Source organism: Anastrepha obliqua, chromosome 3 (assembly GCF_027943255.1).
Source record: "Anastrepha obliqua isolate idAnaObli1 chromosome 3, idAnaObli1_1.0, whole genome shotgun sequence".
NCBI lineage: Eukaryota > Metazoa > Arthropoda > Insecta > Diptera > Tephritidae > Anastrepha > Anastrepha obliqua.
The window spans coordinates 65218308-65236295 of record NC_072894.1 but is presented as its reverse complement, the minus strand read 5'-3'; the positions used below and the strand labels follow the sequence as shown (position 1 = coordinate 65236295).

The window sequence follows — 17988 nt, the reverse complement described above, 5'->3', positions numbered from 1 at the left end:
CGAAAACCATATGGAATGCATTTTCTTGCATTTGTGTATAACTGTGTGCACATTTGTGCCCCATTGCAGTTGTTTTTTATTACATCTTTCTGCCTACTCTTACGTTTTATGTTTATGCACATATTGTATGTATGCAAGTAAATATGAAAGTGAATAGTGGCCTCATAGTACTAAAATACAGCGTAAAACGTTGAGGACAGTAATGAGCCGCATATGGATATATTTGCAAATGGAGCATTTCACAGGAAGCGAGCGTCAAAAAAATTATTATAAAAATATTGTTTTGCTTATACAATTCTACACCGATTAATTATTCTCTGCTAAAAAAAGTTGTATTCGCTTACTAAAATAAATTGTACGTGTAATAATCACGTCGAAATATTTTTTTTGCCTAAATTAACAAGCGGCCGCCGTAGCCGAATGGGTTTGTGCGTGAGTACCATTCGGAATTCAGGGAGAGAAGGTAGGTTCGAATCTTGGTGAAACACCAAAATTAAGAAAAACATATTTCTAATAGCGGTCGCCCCTCGGCAGGCACGGCAAACCTCCGAGTGTATTTCTGCCATGAAAAAGCTCCTCTTAAAAAATATCTGCCGTTCGGAGTCGGCTTGAAACTGTAGGTCCCTCCATTTGTGGAACAACATCAAGACGCATACCATAAATAGGAGAAGGAGCTCGGCCAAACATCCAAAAAGGGTGTACGCTCCAATTATATATATATATATTCATATATTCATATAAATGCGTATAATCTCGAGTCGGGGCCTCTCTGAGAACTCCGGGCCCGGGGGAAAAAGTACCCGATCCCGATGAAGAAAAGGTGAGATACACAGACATGCCTACGCATTTTTTGTTTTTTGTAGCACATCGAATACCCCCTCATAGTCTGATTTCAACATAATATTCTTAAGTGCCACACAGACATCCAAATAAATATATACGAGGTTTGTTTAAAAAAAATAAGGTGAACTTTCAAATTTCGCGGGTTACGTGCATTCGACTTTCGATGATTTTTTTTATGTTTGTACACTAGTCTCGAAGATATGTTCAGGGTGTTAGCAGTATAGCATATTTAGTTTGTTTTCGAGAGGCATAAATAAGACAATTGTTTTGCGTGTTCGGCGACCCTTGACTCTTCTGGACTCTACCACTGGCATGATTGGGCTTTAGTTTCGATGCCATAACCATATACCCATGATTCGTCCCTATTTATGACCCTTTTAAGCAGATCTGGATCATCGTTGACATCATTCAACAATTCCTGAGCGATTCTCATGTGATGTTGTTTTCGGCTAAAATTCAGCAATTTTGGTACGAACTTCGCTGCCACACGCTTTATGCCCAAAATGTCCGAAAATATTGTATGGCATGAGCCAACTGATATGCCGACATCGATTCTCCGTAACAATTTTCTTCACTTTCTCAACATTTTCATCGGTTGTTGATGTGCTGGGGCATCCAAAGCGAGCGTCGTCAGTCACATCTTCTCGATCTTCTGTGAAAAGCTTGTACTACGTGTAAACATTTTTTTGACTGAGAGTAGTCTCATCGTATGCTACTGTTAAAATTTCAAGAGTTTTTAAGCACTTAATTCCATTTTCTATACAAAATTTGATGCAACTTCCTTGATCAATTTTTTTCGATAGCAGAAAATCGCCGGACATGCAAAACATTTGTCTTATTTATGCCTCTCACAAACAAACTAAACATGCTATATTGCTAAAACTCTGAACATACATTCCGTCAAAAAAATATTGGGAATTGTTCATTTAAAAAGCGTGCGTTACACACGTTACTGAACACGTTGCTGGAATGTTGGTGCAACTGTCTTCTATAGTGTCACAGAGCTTGAGCGTGATCTGTCAATTAGCTTGTTTTTGGCATTTAATTATATCGGTCAACCGCAGGTGTGCTCTGCGATTTTCACTATGGATACAAATATCGAACAAAGAATTGGTCTTAAATTCTGTGTTGTGAAAGGGATTTCGTGTGTCGAGTCGTAGAAAATCTTGTAGAAAGCCTATGGCGGGTTTGCTTTATCAAAAACATGGGTCCATGAGTGGTATAAGGCTTTTGCAGAGGGCCGAGAAGTCTTGGAAGATTTGCCCCGATCTGGTAGCCCATCAACGACTTCAACGGATGAAAACGTCGACAAAGTCAAAGAGGTGGTGCTGGAAAACCATCATTTAAGTTTAAGGGAGGTAGCTCGTGACCTTAGCGTGTCTCATGAATCAATGCGCAACATTTTACACCATCAATTGGGCATGATACGTGTGGCTGCTTGACTCGTTCCAAGAGAGTTGAATTTCTTTAAAAAAATTGTTGGAAAAAGATGGCTGAAGATATCATACTGTGAACACTTTTTTGACCAAAAACTCGACAAATATCATCGAACAACCATCGTCTTCACCAGATTTAACCCCCTGTGACTTTTTCTTTTTCGCAAAACTTAAATTGCCACTCCGCTTTGAGTCAATACAGACCATTAAGGAGATTTCACTGAGTCGAGTTATTTTTACTTTTTTTCTCTGTCGTATGGACTAAATTATGAGATTTGTAATATTGCAATTATGCACTTAAATTGATATTACGACAAAAATGAGTTACCGCACTTAGGAAAAAGTGCTCGAATTACGGTCATATTTTGTATTGCTTTTTGTAATATTATAATGTCACGTCCGTAATACAAAAATACTGTTTATTGATGCTACTTATAAATATGTTAAATAATATTAACAGCCGCAGATGTGTTAAAATGAAAATCTAAATCAAGTAACCTGAGAATTTTATATGCAAAATTTTGTTTCAATTCGACTTATTAAAATTTGACAAGCTTTTGAAGAGTGTCACGTCCGATATTTTAAGTCCTATTAGTCTTGCAAATGGATTCAAATGACAATAAATTTAAGTTATGTTTTCAGGTGACAAAAGAGTTAACGAAAAGACGATACGGTGGAATAATTGAAAAAAGACAAGGAAAAGCTAAACAAATACAAAGAAAAAGATTTCATTGCTATACTTTTTCTCCGATAGTCAACCCACGATTAAGGCTCTGACGACGCCATGGTGTAGATCAAAATTAGTAAACTCCTGTAAAGAGGAGATCAAATCACTTGGGTGTGCAAGTAACATTTCTCTGATCTGGGTTCCAGAACATAGGAACATAGAGGAATGAAATTGCTGATGAGTTTGCCAGGAAGGGGACTGGACTGGCCTCAGAGACCTCCTACCCGGTCATCGGCATCCCATTGACAGTTGTTAAAGGGGAACTGCACAAATTATTTCTCAGGAAAGCGCAGAAAAGATGGAGCTCCATTTCTTCATGTGCTATTTCGAAAACCCTTTGGCCACAATACGATATACGAAGAACTCAGAAAGTTCTTTGGACTCCTCGCCATTCAATTTCCAAACTCGTAGCTGTGTTTACCGGTCACTGGACGATCGGCACACACGCGGGAAAACTAGGGTTACCGTTTAACCCCCATTGCAGAAGCTGTGGGGACCTTTCAGAGAAGGAGACCGTTGAGCATTTTCTCTGTAAATGTCCGGGTTTGGCAGCTAGAAGGCTAAGGTCACTGGGAGCTCTTTTCTTTGGCAGCCTGGGGCAGTGCGCCAACCTAAATCCAATCAATCTTCTCCATTATATCAACAGCTCTGGTTGGCTGTAGATATCTGCCTGTTGGAGGTCTCGTAATGGTATCAAAACGGCGCTTTGGTGCTATTTGAGGAGCGCTAGGTGCACTTCATCCATTTCACCTGTAATGGACCATTTTTTATATCCTTGTTTACTCCGCTCGGAAGCATAGGACCTTGGCAAGAGTCTTCTCTCGTACACGGCTCTGGGCTGTTGTTTTTGTGTTGCCCCATGTGATGTCGGTAGCTGCTAGTTCGCGCAACATCGACCTTCGCCAAGTGATCTTTGGCCGACCGCGGCCTCTGCTCCCTTGCGAGGAGCTTAAAAACATTACAAGAGTTTTGCCCCGTTTTACATATACCCTGAAACCACTTCCGTCTTTATCACCTCCTTTTCACCGAATTTTCCGGCACTGGGGTTTCATGCATATCAATTTTTTATCAGCCAAAAGAGTCCATAAATACTACACTATCGTGAATTGTTTATATGCTACGTCCGTTTCCAAACGATTTATTTAAGAAAGGAATCCATAATTTTTGCGCAAAGTTTTAGCTTCTGGGCGATGCTATGTGTACGACTACTAATATGCCGGCTAACTTCGATTATTTTTGTGGCTTTATGGACATTTTCAACATTTTCTTTAACATAAAAAAATACTGCTCGAAATCGACGAAACCAAAATTGCATGTAATTGGCTGTTACAGTATCGGCACTATAAGCACCATTCAAAATTTCAGCGGTCTGGCTTGCATTTTCCCCCTATCAAAGAAAAACTCTAAAATGTATTGCTAACACCCTGTAGCCTACAACAAAAGACAGCAAAATAAATTGTTTTAATGTGAAATGTCACCTTGACAACGGAAACTAAACTATAAAATGTTTTCCCCCAAACTAATATTTATATACTTTTACAAAATAATTACTATTTATACATACGGTTTGTCAAAAAATGTTTTAAAAAATTCAAGTCATTTGCCATTCATTAACTAAAACCATCGCATATTATTGAATTTCAATAGCCTTTCAAAATTACTTCATTAACTCAGTAACAGTACTTCGTAATGGTTAACTTTTGGAATTCACCAAAGAAAGCAAAGGCAAAAATACAAAAACAAATCAAACTTAGCTATCAATAAAGTGTTTTTACAAACAGTATAAATCTATTTTCGACATCGATAAATAGCCGGGATGATGTGATATTCAGCGATGGGACCAAGATCGTGCTGTATTACAACGAAGAACCCAATAGAGTGTAGAGATAGTCATTAAAAGCACTGGAGAAGCGGAGTATTTTACAGACAGTGAAATCTGGCAAACTTTCACTCATGGTGTGGGGATGCATATCCAGCAAGGGAATGGGTAATTGGTTGTTTATAGAAGATAGGATGAATGCACGACTAAATTTGAATATACTGCGATGCTAATTGATAAATAGAGCAATAAAATGTTGATTCATTGTTGGCAACAAACCGCAGCTTAAATACTACCAGGACATCGATCCAAAACGTAAAGCTCATATGATCAGAATGTGGTTTCTTTTTAATTGCAGTAAAGTATTGGATACACTAGCCTAAAGCCAGAATATTAATCTATTTGAAAATTTGAATTAAAGAGAAAGTAGCACTCGAGCAGAGTTTAATCTGCGGGTAATGGCACAAGATACCGCAGGATAATAATGTTTAAAAATTGTCATACGAAGTACTGATTTATAAATCATTTTTGAAACATATAACTTAAAGCTATTAACTGTAAACGTAAAATATATTACTTTCATGACAGTTATGTTTGAAGTGAATATTGTTTTTGCTTTTTATTTTTGTATTAATTTTAAGCCGAATAAGAGTTCCTTCTACTGCTGGCTTAAGACTTATTTACATTATTTTTTTCGAAAAAGTTTTGCGCAAAATGTTTGAAGCTGTTTAATGGTCGATCTGGGCGATGCTACGATTACTAACATGCCGACCAGTTTCGAATATTCCTGTAATTTTATCGACATTTTCTTTAATATCAAAAATGCCTCAACGGAAACCATAAAACTGTAAAATGTACCTAATTTTCTCTTTGTTGACTTCCATTGCTAACACCCTGTAGCTTACAACTGAATGAAACAAAAAAAAAAACAAAAAAAAAAACAGGAAAAGAATTTTCTTAATGTGAAATTTCACCTTGTCAACGAGCATAAACTTTAAATTGTTTGATACTTATTTATCGATCACTACTGACTTACCGAGAAAATAATAGATTGCTCTTTCCACGAACTAATATTAGCCAAATAAAAACAAAGATCGAAAGAATATCATAAGATACCACATATTTTCTTAAGCAAAATGTCTGAATTTCGCTAGATTGGTAGATGTTAAAACACTTCCTATACAAAGTGTATCTAATTTTGTAGCATTGTGCCACAAGTTTGCTACCCGCTTTGCGTGAAATTGCTCCCCTGTTAAGTTGCTAAATATGAATGTGTGACTGTCGTTTGTAGTGTGCACATTTTTATAGACTACGAAAATATTTACAATTACCCTACAGTTATCGGTGCATCTAGCAGAAAAATCATTGAGTTCTTGTACTAAGTTACCCCAAAAGCCAATGCTCACCCCCCTTGTGCACGTCAAGTGTGCCACTTAGATTCCGTACGATACTGTATTACCGGCTCTGCCAGTCTATCCTCTCCTCCGCTCTTACCTACAATGCATACATCACCGCCAATCATCGTGTGTACACTTGTGTACAAGTATGTAATTGAATCCCTCGGTACGTAGCTTGTCATTGAATGAAGACTTTCATATTTTCGATTTTTTTTGTAATCCTATATTTCGTTGTCTTTCAAGTGCAATCAGATATGTAGTTACATATAGTATAGAGTATATAGTCGGTAGTCGCATATGCAACTATTTGTATGCACATACATAGACACACTCTTGTGAATAAGTGTGTATGCGGTGACATAAGTACGAAAAGATGTACTATACAACAGCTGCTGCTACTGATGATGATGATGATAGCAGACTACGTAGTGTTGGTGCCGCCAAGTTTGGCGTCGATGATGCCTTCAGTGGCGATTATTGAATCAAAAGATGATTCAGTTTGTTTATCTGCACCTCTGGCGTCTACCCTGTTTGCTCACTCCCCTCCACCGCTTTCATCCGCATATTAACCCTGCTTTGCATTGAATGATTTAATTGGCAACGGCTGTAGGCGAATATTAGATACATTCAAGTGCTTAATCGTTTTTTCTATGTGAGTGCCACTCATAGATACCCGTTGCGGCTGGCACACCCCTTCAACGCGCACCACTTTGGTAAGTGTGCCACAGACGCCGCTACAATCATATTTCTTTCCCATTCAGTATGCCAGTATTTCATAGTTCAGTAGGCAAATGTGAAAGAGCGCAATGAGATTTTGATTTTGTTCGGTAGCTATGAGTGGACAAAACAATTAGAAAGTTGTTGTAAAAACAAAGGAAAAAACACAAAATTGAATTAAAAAGCTTCAGCGCTCAAATAATTTTTATTCGTATGGTGGAATACTGTTGGTTTGCCATGTTTTAGCTGTATGTATGATATTTTTCCAATCACCAAAATCGTTTCAATTAATCTTTAAACAGTTTATTCGTACTCGTTGACTTCTGCATTTGACTCTTCATTTCAGCTCCTTGGTAAAATACACATAGCACATTACAATTGAAACGGTATGGTGAAAATGGAATCCACAGAAGAACAGGATCGAAAGTTAGTATTGGAGTTTTGCCATTTGCTCGAGAAATCTAAGCAACTGTTCAATGGCCTCAGGTGAGTCAAATGATTGCTTAATTTAATTTTATAAAACTTTTACTAAATTTTATATTTTATTCTGTAGAGACTTGCCACAATATGGACACAGACAGTGGCAGGCGTATTTCGGGCGTACATTTGATGTGTATACAAAATTGTGGAAATTCCAACAACAGCATCGTATGGTATTGGACTCGAAATACGGTTTGAAGCGGTGGCAAATCGGTGAAATTGCAAGCAAAATTGGACAGCTTTATTATCATTACTAGTAAGTGCATAAATGTAAGCTCATGAAAATAGGTAAGTGTAGGCGAGTATAGTAGGATTGTAACTTTGCATGTAGGTATGCACGTAAAGTAATTAAGTGACCATTTTTGAAAACGGAGAGTCTTGGCAATTTTAAATTAATGAATTGCTAAAAACCTTTAGAAAAATACCGGTACAATTCGACAAATGATACAATCAAAAAACTATTACTTACTTAGTTTAGAGACTTCATGCATTTCTGTTTTTAAATGGAGGGATCTATAACGGTGGATGATTTTTATTAAGGTGCTTTGCCCATACATAAATACAATCGGGGGTGTGCGATTGAATGCCGAAATTTTCACGTACACAGTTGGTATCGAACCAGGGATCGACCGATTGTTATTTATGTACAAATATTCTCATCTCCAGCGGCTGTTAACTATAAAATTTTAGGTGCGAACTAATAAAAAGACGGCTCCTTTTGTTATGCCCCTAAATCAAATTCATTTTGTCTACTCTAACGCTTCCGCTCCCTAAATTCTGCTTTACAATATTCTATTCTCTTGGGTAAAAATTCTGGAAAAAAGCAGCGTAATCTGAAATCCCAAGCAAGATAATTGAAAATAAATAACTCCAGCAAGAAGGGGCAGTTGAAATAACCCATGACTATGTCCCGGCCGCCGTAGCCTGGTTGGGGTTGGTGCGTGTCTATCATTCGGAATTCACATAGAGAACGTAGGTTCGAGTCTCGGTGAAACACCAAAGGCGGTCACCCCTCGGCAGGCAATGGCGAACCTCCGAGTGTATTTCTGGCATGAAAAAGCTCCGCATAAAAAATATCTGCTGTTCGGAGTCGGCTTGAAACTGTAGGTCCCTCCATTTTTGGAACAACATCAAGACCCAAGAGATTGATAATCAGCTACACCAACAATAACCACGTAATGATGGATGGCAAAGAAGTAGAGTTCGCATATAGCTTCTGCTATCTATGCTGCACTATAGCAGCGGCCGCCGGGGAAGAGGAAGACGTTAACAATAGATTGAGCAAATCAAGGGCTATTTCCGGGTGCTTATAGAAAATTTAGGCAAACTCGTAAATGTCCAGAAACACCAAACTCCGGATATTCAACGACTGTGTCAAGTCGACGCTGGAAGTGAAACGTGACTTGTTTCGAAAACGATCACTCGGAAATTTCAATGCTTCACCCCCAAATGCTTGGGGATAATCTGTAAAATATTCTGGCCCAACATAATAAGTATCGTAGAACTGTGGACAAACGAATGAGGTACCCATCTTACGCCATCTAACAAACAGGAAATGGTGTTGTATAGGCCACGCTCTGAGAAAATCGTCCTACAGTATTACAAGAATGGTCCTAGATAAGAATTTTCAGGGAAGCAGAAGCCGTGACCGACTAAATAACACCTACAAAAGATCCAACCTGCATGATTTATCCTCCATAAACAAAGAGTAACTGCGTACGTTAAAAGAGCTTTGTATAAGTCCCATGCTCCTCAAAGCAATAATCAGAAAAAAGCACAACCGATGAAATTCTTCTACACATTTGTAATGTCAGGAATGCCAGCAAAAGGTATGCTAAAATTCTAGCGAAGGAAGTGTATGGCACATCTGGTAAACCGTTGACGCAAGTGCACAATATTTGGTTTATAGATTGATCAGAGATCATATCGATAGATCATAGGCTCACCGGCACCCACGCCACTGTTTACAGTTATGTTGTCGAGGTTATAAGAGACTTCGTATATCTAGGAATGAGCATAATACCGATAACAATGTCAGCCTTGAAATCCAACAAAGAATCTCTCTTGCCAACACGTCCCACTTTGGACTAAGTAGGCAATTGAGTAGTAAAGAGGACTTTACTCGATGAACAAAACTAACACTCTACAAGGCTCTCATCATGTCCATCCTAGTGTATGGCGTAGAAGCTTGGAAGATGATAATATCCGTGAAGCGTCTCTTGGAGTGTTAGAGAGAAAGATTCTGCGGAAGCTTGTTGGACCTTTGCACTTTGGCGACGGCGAATATCGCAGGCATGGAACGATGAGCTGGATGAGCTTTACGACGACATAGACATAGCGGAGTGAAAAGGGCCAAACGCTCCGGGTCTGAAAGTATTCGATGCGGTACCAGCTGATGGTAGGAGAGGAAGAGGAAAGCCTGTTCTGCGTTCAAAAGTTCGGTGTTTCCAACTGGCGCCGGTTAGCACGAGAAAGAAACGACTGGCGCGCTTTGTTAAATTCGGCCGAAATCGCGTAAGCGGTTATCGCGCCAATAAAGAATAAGAACAAGATCATACATTACAAGTACATTACCTATCCACATGATATCATAAATTATTTTTGGGGAAAAGGCGGAATCACGCCCCCGTTTGAGAGGAAGTCGCTATTCATCATATTCTCCCATTTATTTGACGCAATGTACCTATTCTATTTTGCATTTATGTCCCTTGGGCGAGGGTAAAGCCAATGTTGTAAAAGGGAGCAGTGCTACGCCTCATTCGAGAAAGTTACCAAATGTACAATATTTGGTATATATATATATCTTATATATGTATGTATGTGTGTGGACATATTTTATTTATGTGACCTTTTCAAAGTAACTGTTACATATTGGTCACGGTAAAGTTCAAATTGACCCAGAAACCAATTGTATTTCGCATAATTTTGCATCAATTTCAAAAGTGCTTCGATGGATTGAACTCAACTACAAACATCATCATCATTGGCTGTAAAAAACAATGGCGTCCGAGCAATCAACAATGTGGCTTTAGGAAAAGTTGTAGGAGAGTGTTCGACCTACAAATCAGTTGACAGCGAAATGAATTCAGATTGTTAACTATCCGATTGAGGTCCTCAATTCATTCGTGGTAATGCGTCTTAATGGTAAATCAAGAGGAGAAGTTGTTCAGATTTCAAGAATATCTAGCATTTCAAATGATATGCAATTTAATTTCAAACGCTTGCAGTTCCCGCTCGTTTTGCTTTCTGAATGTCGATAAATAAAGCACGGCGAAAGTTTGTGGATTATATCTCAAAAATCATTGTTCGTATGTGGCATGTTCTCGTGTGGAAACTCGAAAACTTTATTAATTTTTACACAAGATGGAAAGATAAAAAATAGTGTGTACCTAAACGCACTGAAATGAAGTAACTTATTTTACAAATAGGTTTTTTATATTGGCGCAGCCAGGCACGTTAATAATACATAAAATATAAAAAATCAAATAACAATTTGATCACATCCCTTTTTTGGTTATTATTTCAATGAAGAGCCCGAAATCTGTTTATCACCAGGACCACCTTCCCGTAACTGGTTACAAAAAGTTTGATTCCCATGAGTTTAGGCATTACTTCACCTATTTTTATATTCTTGCTTCTTTGTGAATAACTGTTTAATGTGTCCTATTCTTTGGATTATTTCGTTTACAGTTTAAGAACCAGCGAAACGAACTACCTGAATGAAGCTTATCAATTTTATGCAGCTATTAGGGGTAGAGCATATTATTCGCGTGCGATCAAAGAGGATCGGCCCGATTTAATGGTGAAGAAGTTGCGGTATTATGCGCGATTTATTGTTGTTTGTTTGCTGTTGAAGAAAATGAAGCTGGTTCGTGAGTTAGTGACGGAGTTAGAAAACCAAATACAGGAATACACAGCAACGTAATTAAATATGTCACAACAAAAAACATATTTTTAAGTTTATAAATTAGCAGAAAAATCAATTTAAATTAAATTTACTTTTACTATTGCAGTTACGAACCAGAAGATCATTTAGAATGGTCACTAGTTTTAGAAGAGATAAAAGGTTTTATAAAAGCTGAAGCTGCCGTGGCTGTTCTTCATGCGGATTCCAATCCCATCATACTTTCACACAGGTGAGACAAAATGCAAAATTGTACACGGACGCCGTGAAAACGCCGTCACCGTCGCCCGTGCTTTCTGTGGGAGGAAATAGAGTTTAATTAAACCTAAAAAAACTAATTTACTAACTAATTAAAAAAGAAATACTAAGTGTTGAATTGTACATATTTTTTTTTGGGAGGTACTCTGGTTACTAATTTAATTTGAACGTTATTTGATTTGGATAAGTTTCTTTAAAAATTAGTTAAGTTAATATGTTAAATTATGGTTATTAATAATATTTTTAGTTTGAATTACTACGATATTTATATATAGGTTATTGTGCTTATCACAGAAGACTTGAAACATCCGAAACAATCATATAACAACATCAAGGTCATCAGTGCATTCATTATTTTCATCAACTTTCGCATTCATGAGCGAAATCGCTAATCAATAATTCAGCATAGTTCATTAATTCATTGAAAAACTATTAACGATTCATGAAATTTTTCCTTTGACATAAATTTTACATTTTAAATTTTTTCCATATTCAAAGCGATTTTTTGTTTTCGTTGTGTTGCTGATGACACTGTTGTTGTTATTATTATTGTTAATTTATCTCCATCTCACCGATCAACGCGTCACTTGCACACACATGTCAGTCAGTTGATCAGTCAAGCCACCACCTCTATATCACACTCCAGCAATCCCTTCACCACTATATTCATATTCACTGCGTGCCGCACATTGCAGTACGTTCACCACATCCTCCACACTCACCATCACCCCATCACACACCATTTATAGCATCACATTCTCAATTCTTCTGTGAAAGCACGGGCCCACACTGTCGTCTCTTTAGAATAGCTTGACTTCACCAACTGATATTCAGTGGTTCCGGTTCTAGGTTGTCGCCGCTAACGACGCCACCGTGTGAACGATCGCCCCACATGACGTTGAGCCTGCAGGAGATACTCATTGTAGGTTCGGCGTGCGAACAGGCGAAGTTCTCCGAGTTAACAATGGACATGTTTAGGTAAATTGAAATTTATTTTATCGTCTCCTTATGTCAGAAGCAGGAATGTGAAAAAATTTTGCAATTTTGAGTTAATGGGTTGCCTTGATTAGCCTTGGCTTATACCAGCGTACTCAAGAGGTCACAAGTAAATTTTTAATAAACGTTTATACTTAATTTCTGAATATGTTCAGTGTGACACATAAGTTTCTGGCATAAGGCGGAAGATATGTATAGAAAATTGAAAAATTTTATTGAAAAATGTATGCATACGAGTACTACGGAGTATATTTATTAATTTATTGTTTTTTTTGGTTGTAGAATGTTACAAACACTCGAAAGGGAGCCAACGGAATCAACGCATCCGATGAGCATTACACATGGCATGCACGGGCACGATGCCAGCCCGGCTGCCAGCCGCATACCACCATATGGTGTTCCAGGTTCTAAGGGTTACTTAGAAAATGGCCGTCATTATCGAGACAATCCTCACAAATATTTACTATACAAGCCTTCTATTAGTCAACTTCTGGTGTTCTTAGCTAGCGGATTTAAAGAATTGCCTCCAGGAGGCGCATTACTCTTATATATGTCAGCTGACGGTTGTTTCTCGACTACAAAGCATCCAGAGGATTGTAAGTATCTGTATTTAGTTTCACAAAAAGCGAATATATGTATTATTTCTAAGAAATTTTTTATATTATCTGACGCGTATAAATTCCAGCTTATAACTCGGGTGGTGTTAGCAAGATGCGAGTTAATTATCTCATCAAACATTCATACCACCTTGATCAAAAAATTCCCGGTAGAACCACCAGTTGACGCTTTAAGTTAACTGATTTGAGTTCTGGTTTTTTGTTAGGTTGTCACATCTGCGGTTAACATTCCTACCGAAATTTCATCATCATTGCTTGACATTTGCAAAAGTTACGGTGTCTTTAGGGAATCCACCTCTGCATGTGTTGCGATTTTTTACAGTTTTGAAAATGGACTTGAATTTGAAACAGAATTTCCGTTAAAAATAGATTAAATGGCGCGAAAATCTTAGAAATGTTGGAAAACCGTTCCGGCAATGATACTCTAAAGAAACTAGCCGCTTATGAGTGGTATGAACCTCTTCAGAAGAGATCGTGAGTCCATCGAGGACGACGAATGTAGTGGCAGACCGTGGATATCGAAAAACAATGAAAACATCAATAAAGTGATGAAGAGAAGAAAATTTGTTCAATAACCGCGAATTGACCATCAGGGAGCTGACAGAGGACTTGAGCATTGCTTATGGATCGGTTTAAGACACTGTAGTTAACGATTTGGGCTTACGCCGTGATGCCACATAGTTGGCCTCAAAGGACCTGAATTCCATGCAAAAAAGATATCCCGTTGTTATCGCCGATACATGGATTCCAAGGCTGAATCCGGCCCAATATTCATTAAACGCGCTGGCGGATAGAGTTAGTTTCGTGATGTGGAAGTTAATCAACAGTGGCGGGAAACGCGATTTAAAATTTTTATCTCATAATGTTATTGATGAATACATTCAGAAAATTCGTTGACTACTGCCTCAGATTAGGCAAAGTGACGAGCATTCGAAGTCTTCTAGAAACACTGTGCGGCTGACAGTGCTATAGGCTGCTAGGAGCGTTCTTATATGGTCCTTAAGGGCTTAGGCTACGATTTATCTGAGTGCTTATAAGGTGGTGAGCGTAACGCTTTTCTGGATCAGGTTTCAGATTTTCTGATTTTCTCAGTACATTTCTAATTTTTTTTAATTAAAACATACAGATTTTTGGTATTGTAAATTCGAAAAAAGCATCGACTTTTTCATGTTTCTTGGGATTTGCACTGGATATTAATGGTAATTTTTAATTTTTAGTTATTATTAATTTTTTATTATTGTATTAAAAAATCCACTCTCTCTATTTGTCGATGTCTCTAAAATAAATAGCAGATGTAGGCTAAATCTTTTGCGAAAATGCTTTTAACACTAGAAATTTTCAGTAGTCTATTCTCGACGCAATTGTTTTCATTACCTCTATTTTTGATGATATAACCTTTCTGTGTGGCAGGCTAAATACCTACTCTATCAAATAGATTAACGAAACCAACGCAAGACAAGTCTTGTCGAGGGCCTATGCTCCAAAAAAAAAACCTTTCTGTGAGAAAATTAATTTTATTTACTAATGAATTCCTTTAAGCCAACACTTCTTCAGATGGATATGAAACATCAAAATATGAAGATTTGAGCGTAGATTCCGAAGGCAGTTTAGACAAAGAAGGAAATAAATTTAACAGCAATTAAATAAAAGATTGCTAGACGGTACCTGTTTTTATGTCATCTTTGACATTGGTGAAGTAGACAGATCTACATATGTGCGATTTCAAACGATAGAGCAGGTTTTAAAAGGTTGGTGAAAAAATTTCAATAACTGGTTCTTTCAAACACAAAAAACTGAATGTTCTGTTGAAAACATTGCGGCTAGCGCCCAAAGTGTTGCTGTACAACTTTCAACGTCAATATCTCGGCGTTCTCAACAACTCATGAATCGACTGTGGATTTTAACTGTAGACGTGCTCATGGTGGACACTTGAATGATACCATTTTTCACATGCAATTTTTAAGAGCCATATTTTGAATAAAGATAATAAAACTTGAAAGAATTTATCTCTTGCTTTAATTTAAAACAACAACATCAAGGCGCGTCTTTTGAAAGGCCCTTTATAATTAATATATAATTATTAGGTGCGCAACTAAGTTCCCGCTGTTTGTCAATAGATACCGCCAGCAGTGTGTGCTAGATTCTAACCTAACCTAAACGTCAAAAACCAACTTAGACATGTGGTAAACAAACTGCTTCGACACATTAGTAATTTTGTTTTGGTATCATATACTTTTGGTTTTGTGAAAATGTCTGATTTTGTGCCAAATAAGCGTCGTCTGAGGGAAGTGTTGATATTCCTCTTTCATTCGAAAAAAACGGCGGCTGAAGTGCATCGAGAGCTACAAAAAGTTTATGGAGATGCGGCTTTAAGTGAACCGAGCCGAGATTGGTTCCGTCACTTCAGAGACGGTGATTTTAATGTTGACGACCGTCCGCGTGAAGGAAGGCCAAAAACCTTTGAAGACGCTGAATTGGAGGCATTGCTCAATGAGGATCCGTGTCCAACGCAAGAAGAGCTTGCTTCAGTATTAGAAGTTACCCGCCAATCCATTTCCAAGCGATTACATGCTTTGGGAATGATTCAGAAATAGAGGACTTGGGTCCTTATGAGTTAAAACCAAGGGATGTTGAACGTCGTTTTTTCGTCTGTGACCAACTGCTCCAGCGCCATAAAATTAAGGGTTTTCTTCGTCGCATCGTGACGGGTGATCAAAAATAATGAATCCATTTCAATCCAAAGAAAAAAACAAGTCATAGGGACTGCCCGGTTATGCTTCTACGTCGTCGCCTCGGCCGAATATTCACGCTGCGAAGGTTATGCTGTGTATTTGGTGCGACCAAGTTGATGTTATTTATTATGAAGTGTTAAAACCAAGCGAAACCATCACTGGGGATCGGTATCGACTTCAATTGCGGTTGAGCCGAACACTGCGCGAGAAGCGGCCGCAATACGCGATGAGGCATGAAAAAGTGATCTAAACCCGTTTAAACCTACCTGGAAACACTGAAATGGGAAATCGTACCCCACCCGTCATATTCTCCAGATATTGCGCCGTCCGATTATCACATGCTCCGATCGATGGCACATGGTCTAGCTGACCAGCAGTTCCATTCATATGAAGACATCAAAAAATAGCTTGATCCGTGGATAGTCTCAAAAGATGAACAGTTTTACCGCGACGGTATACGAGATCTACCAGGAAGATGGGAAAAAGTAGTAGCCAGCGATGGGAAATACTTTCAATGATTCACTTGTAACCATTTGTTCAGAATAAAGTTGTATTTTCATCAAAAAAAAAAAACAGCGAGAACTTAGTTTCGCACTTAATAATTAAAAGAATATCATCTAAATTTATAATTAAAACAATACAATCTGTTAAGCTATTCAATCAATCACACTTTTAATTATATTTACAGATGGTTATGAATTGGGTGGCATTGCAACGAGCGTTAAGCGTGATGGTGTCGAAGGTGGTGGTATCGCATGCCGAGGGAAATCCTATAAGGAGAATCATTGTTTGTATCCCGGCGATTTGTATCCCTTTACACGAAGACCAATGTTCATTATCATCGATTCTGATAATTCATTTGTTTTTCAACACATTCCCCGGTACTTTGGTCAACCATTAGTCATCTTAATGTCACCACAAGATGTACCGCCCGCATTTCAAGGTAACAACATTTTTTCTCTGTAAATTCATTTATGAATCATTATCTACATTATTCTTCATTACAGCTGATGTGCAACATCATGGATCGCTATTCACCCTGTTCCTGCATTCCCCGCTCACGGCACTCTGCTACATTTGTAATGTCGGTGATGTGCCCATACATCATTGGGAGCGCTGCCAATCACATGTAGATCGTTTCATAACAGAGGCATCAAGACTTGTGACACGTTGTCGCATCGATGAAATCGAACAAGGCATAGGTTTTATAGGTATGACCGAGTAAAGTAATAGCTGTATGTTTATAAAATATTACTAATAATTTTTTTTGGTTTTGTTGCCCATTTATAGACTCGTCGTACGTTCAATTCTTCGGTGATGACTTTTTACGTACGCTAATTCTACGTTTCGTCTTCTGTGATGTTGTACTGAGATTGCATCGTGGCTTTCGTGGACGACATATGAGACCACGATGCGAGCCACCGCTGCCATCCAATGAGTTACTGGATCATCCATCATTGTCGCATATAATATTCCAATTAGCGTCGGCGCTCGATGTGCGCGGTCATTTCTCCGATGGACCTGAATGCGACTGATGATTTTTTAGTAATACTTATAAAAATATTTATTATTTAAATTTACTTGTAATACATGAAATAGTAATTAGTAGTACAGCAATAGCAAAGAGATTAAGAGTGGCGGCTGGTGGAAAATTATGTAATTGTAATATTATTAGCAATGGATATAAAATTGAAAGCAAAATGAGTATATTTAATTATTGTGTATTTATTATGATAAAATTACTGTAATTTTCTATACAATATATATATAAATATTAACATTTATTTTCTTCTTTTTATAGGTTCTATAACTACTTTTTTACATAATTACCTACATACTTAGGTACATGCAAACAAATATGAGAAAAAAATTCAAATTTCATAATTGTATATTATTATAATAGAAATGGATTAATTTTTTATTTCTTTTTCGCTATTAATTATAATAAAGTGTAGGTATACTTTAACGGTTATTACAGCTAACAAATTTTACAACTGAGCAAAAGAAAACCGGTAATATTATTACTATAGAATACAGCTAGAAAATAGTGCTGAGCTTCAAT

At 37.7% G+C, this 17988-nt stretch overlaps 1 protein-coding gene across 1 annotated transcript in view; it reads left to right on the top strand.

The window, feature by feature from the left end:
- Positions 1-17605, top strand: part of LOC129242859 (protein SCAI-like) — a 52659-nt gene extending 35054 nt beyond the window's left edge. The window contains exons 2-10 of the mRNA XM_054879744.1: positions 7286-7425; positions 7493-7675; positions 11110-11340; positions 11433-11555; positions 12416-12559; positions 12860-13173; positions 16615-16869; positions 16934-17137; positions 17217-17605. Of these exons, the coding sequence (XP_054735719.1) occupies positions 7328-7425; positions 7493-7675; positions 11110-11340; positions 11433-11555; positions 12416-12559; positions 12860-13173; positions 16615-16869; positions 16934-17137; positions 17217-17461 (1797 nt within the window). The 5' untranslated portion in view covers positions 7286-7327 and the 3' untranslated portion in view covers positions 17462-17605. The remainder of the gene's footprint in view (positions 1-7285; positions 7426-7492; positions 7676-11109; positions 11341-11432; positions 11556-12415; positions 12560-12859; positions 13174-16614; positions 16870-16933; positions 17138-17216) is intronic.
- Positions 17606-17988: the final 383 nt, after the last annotated feature.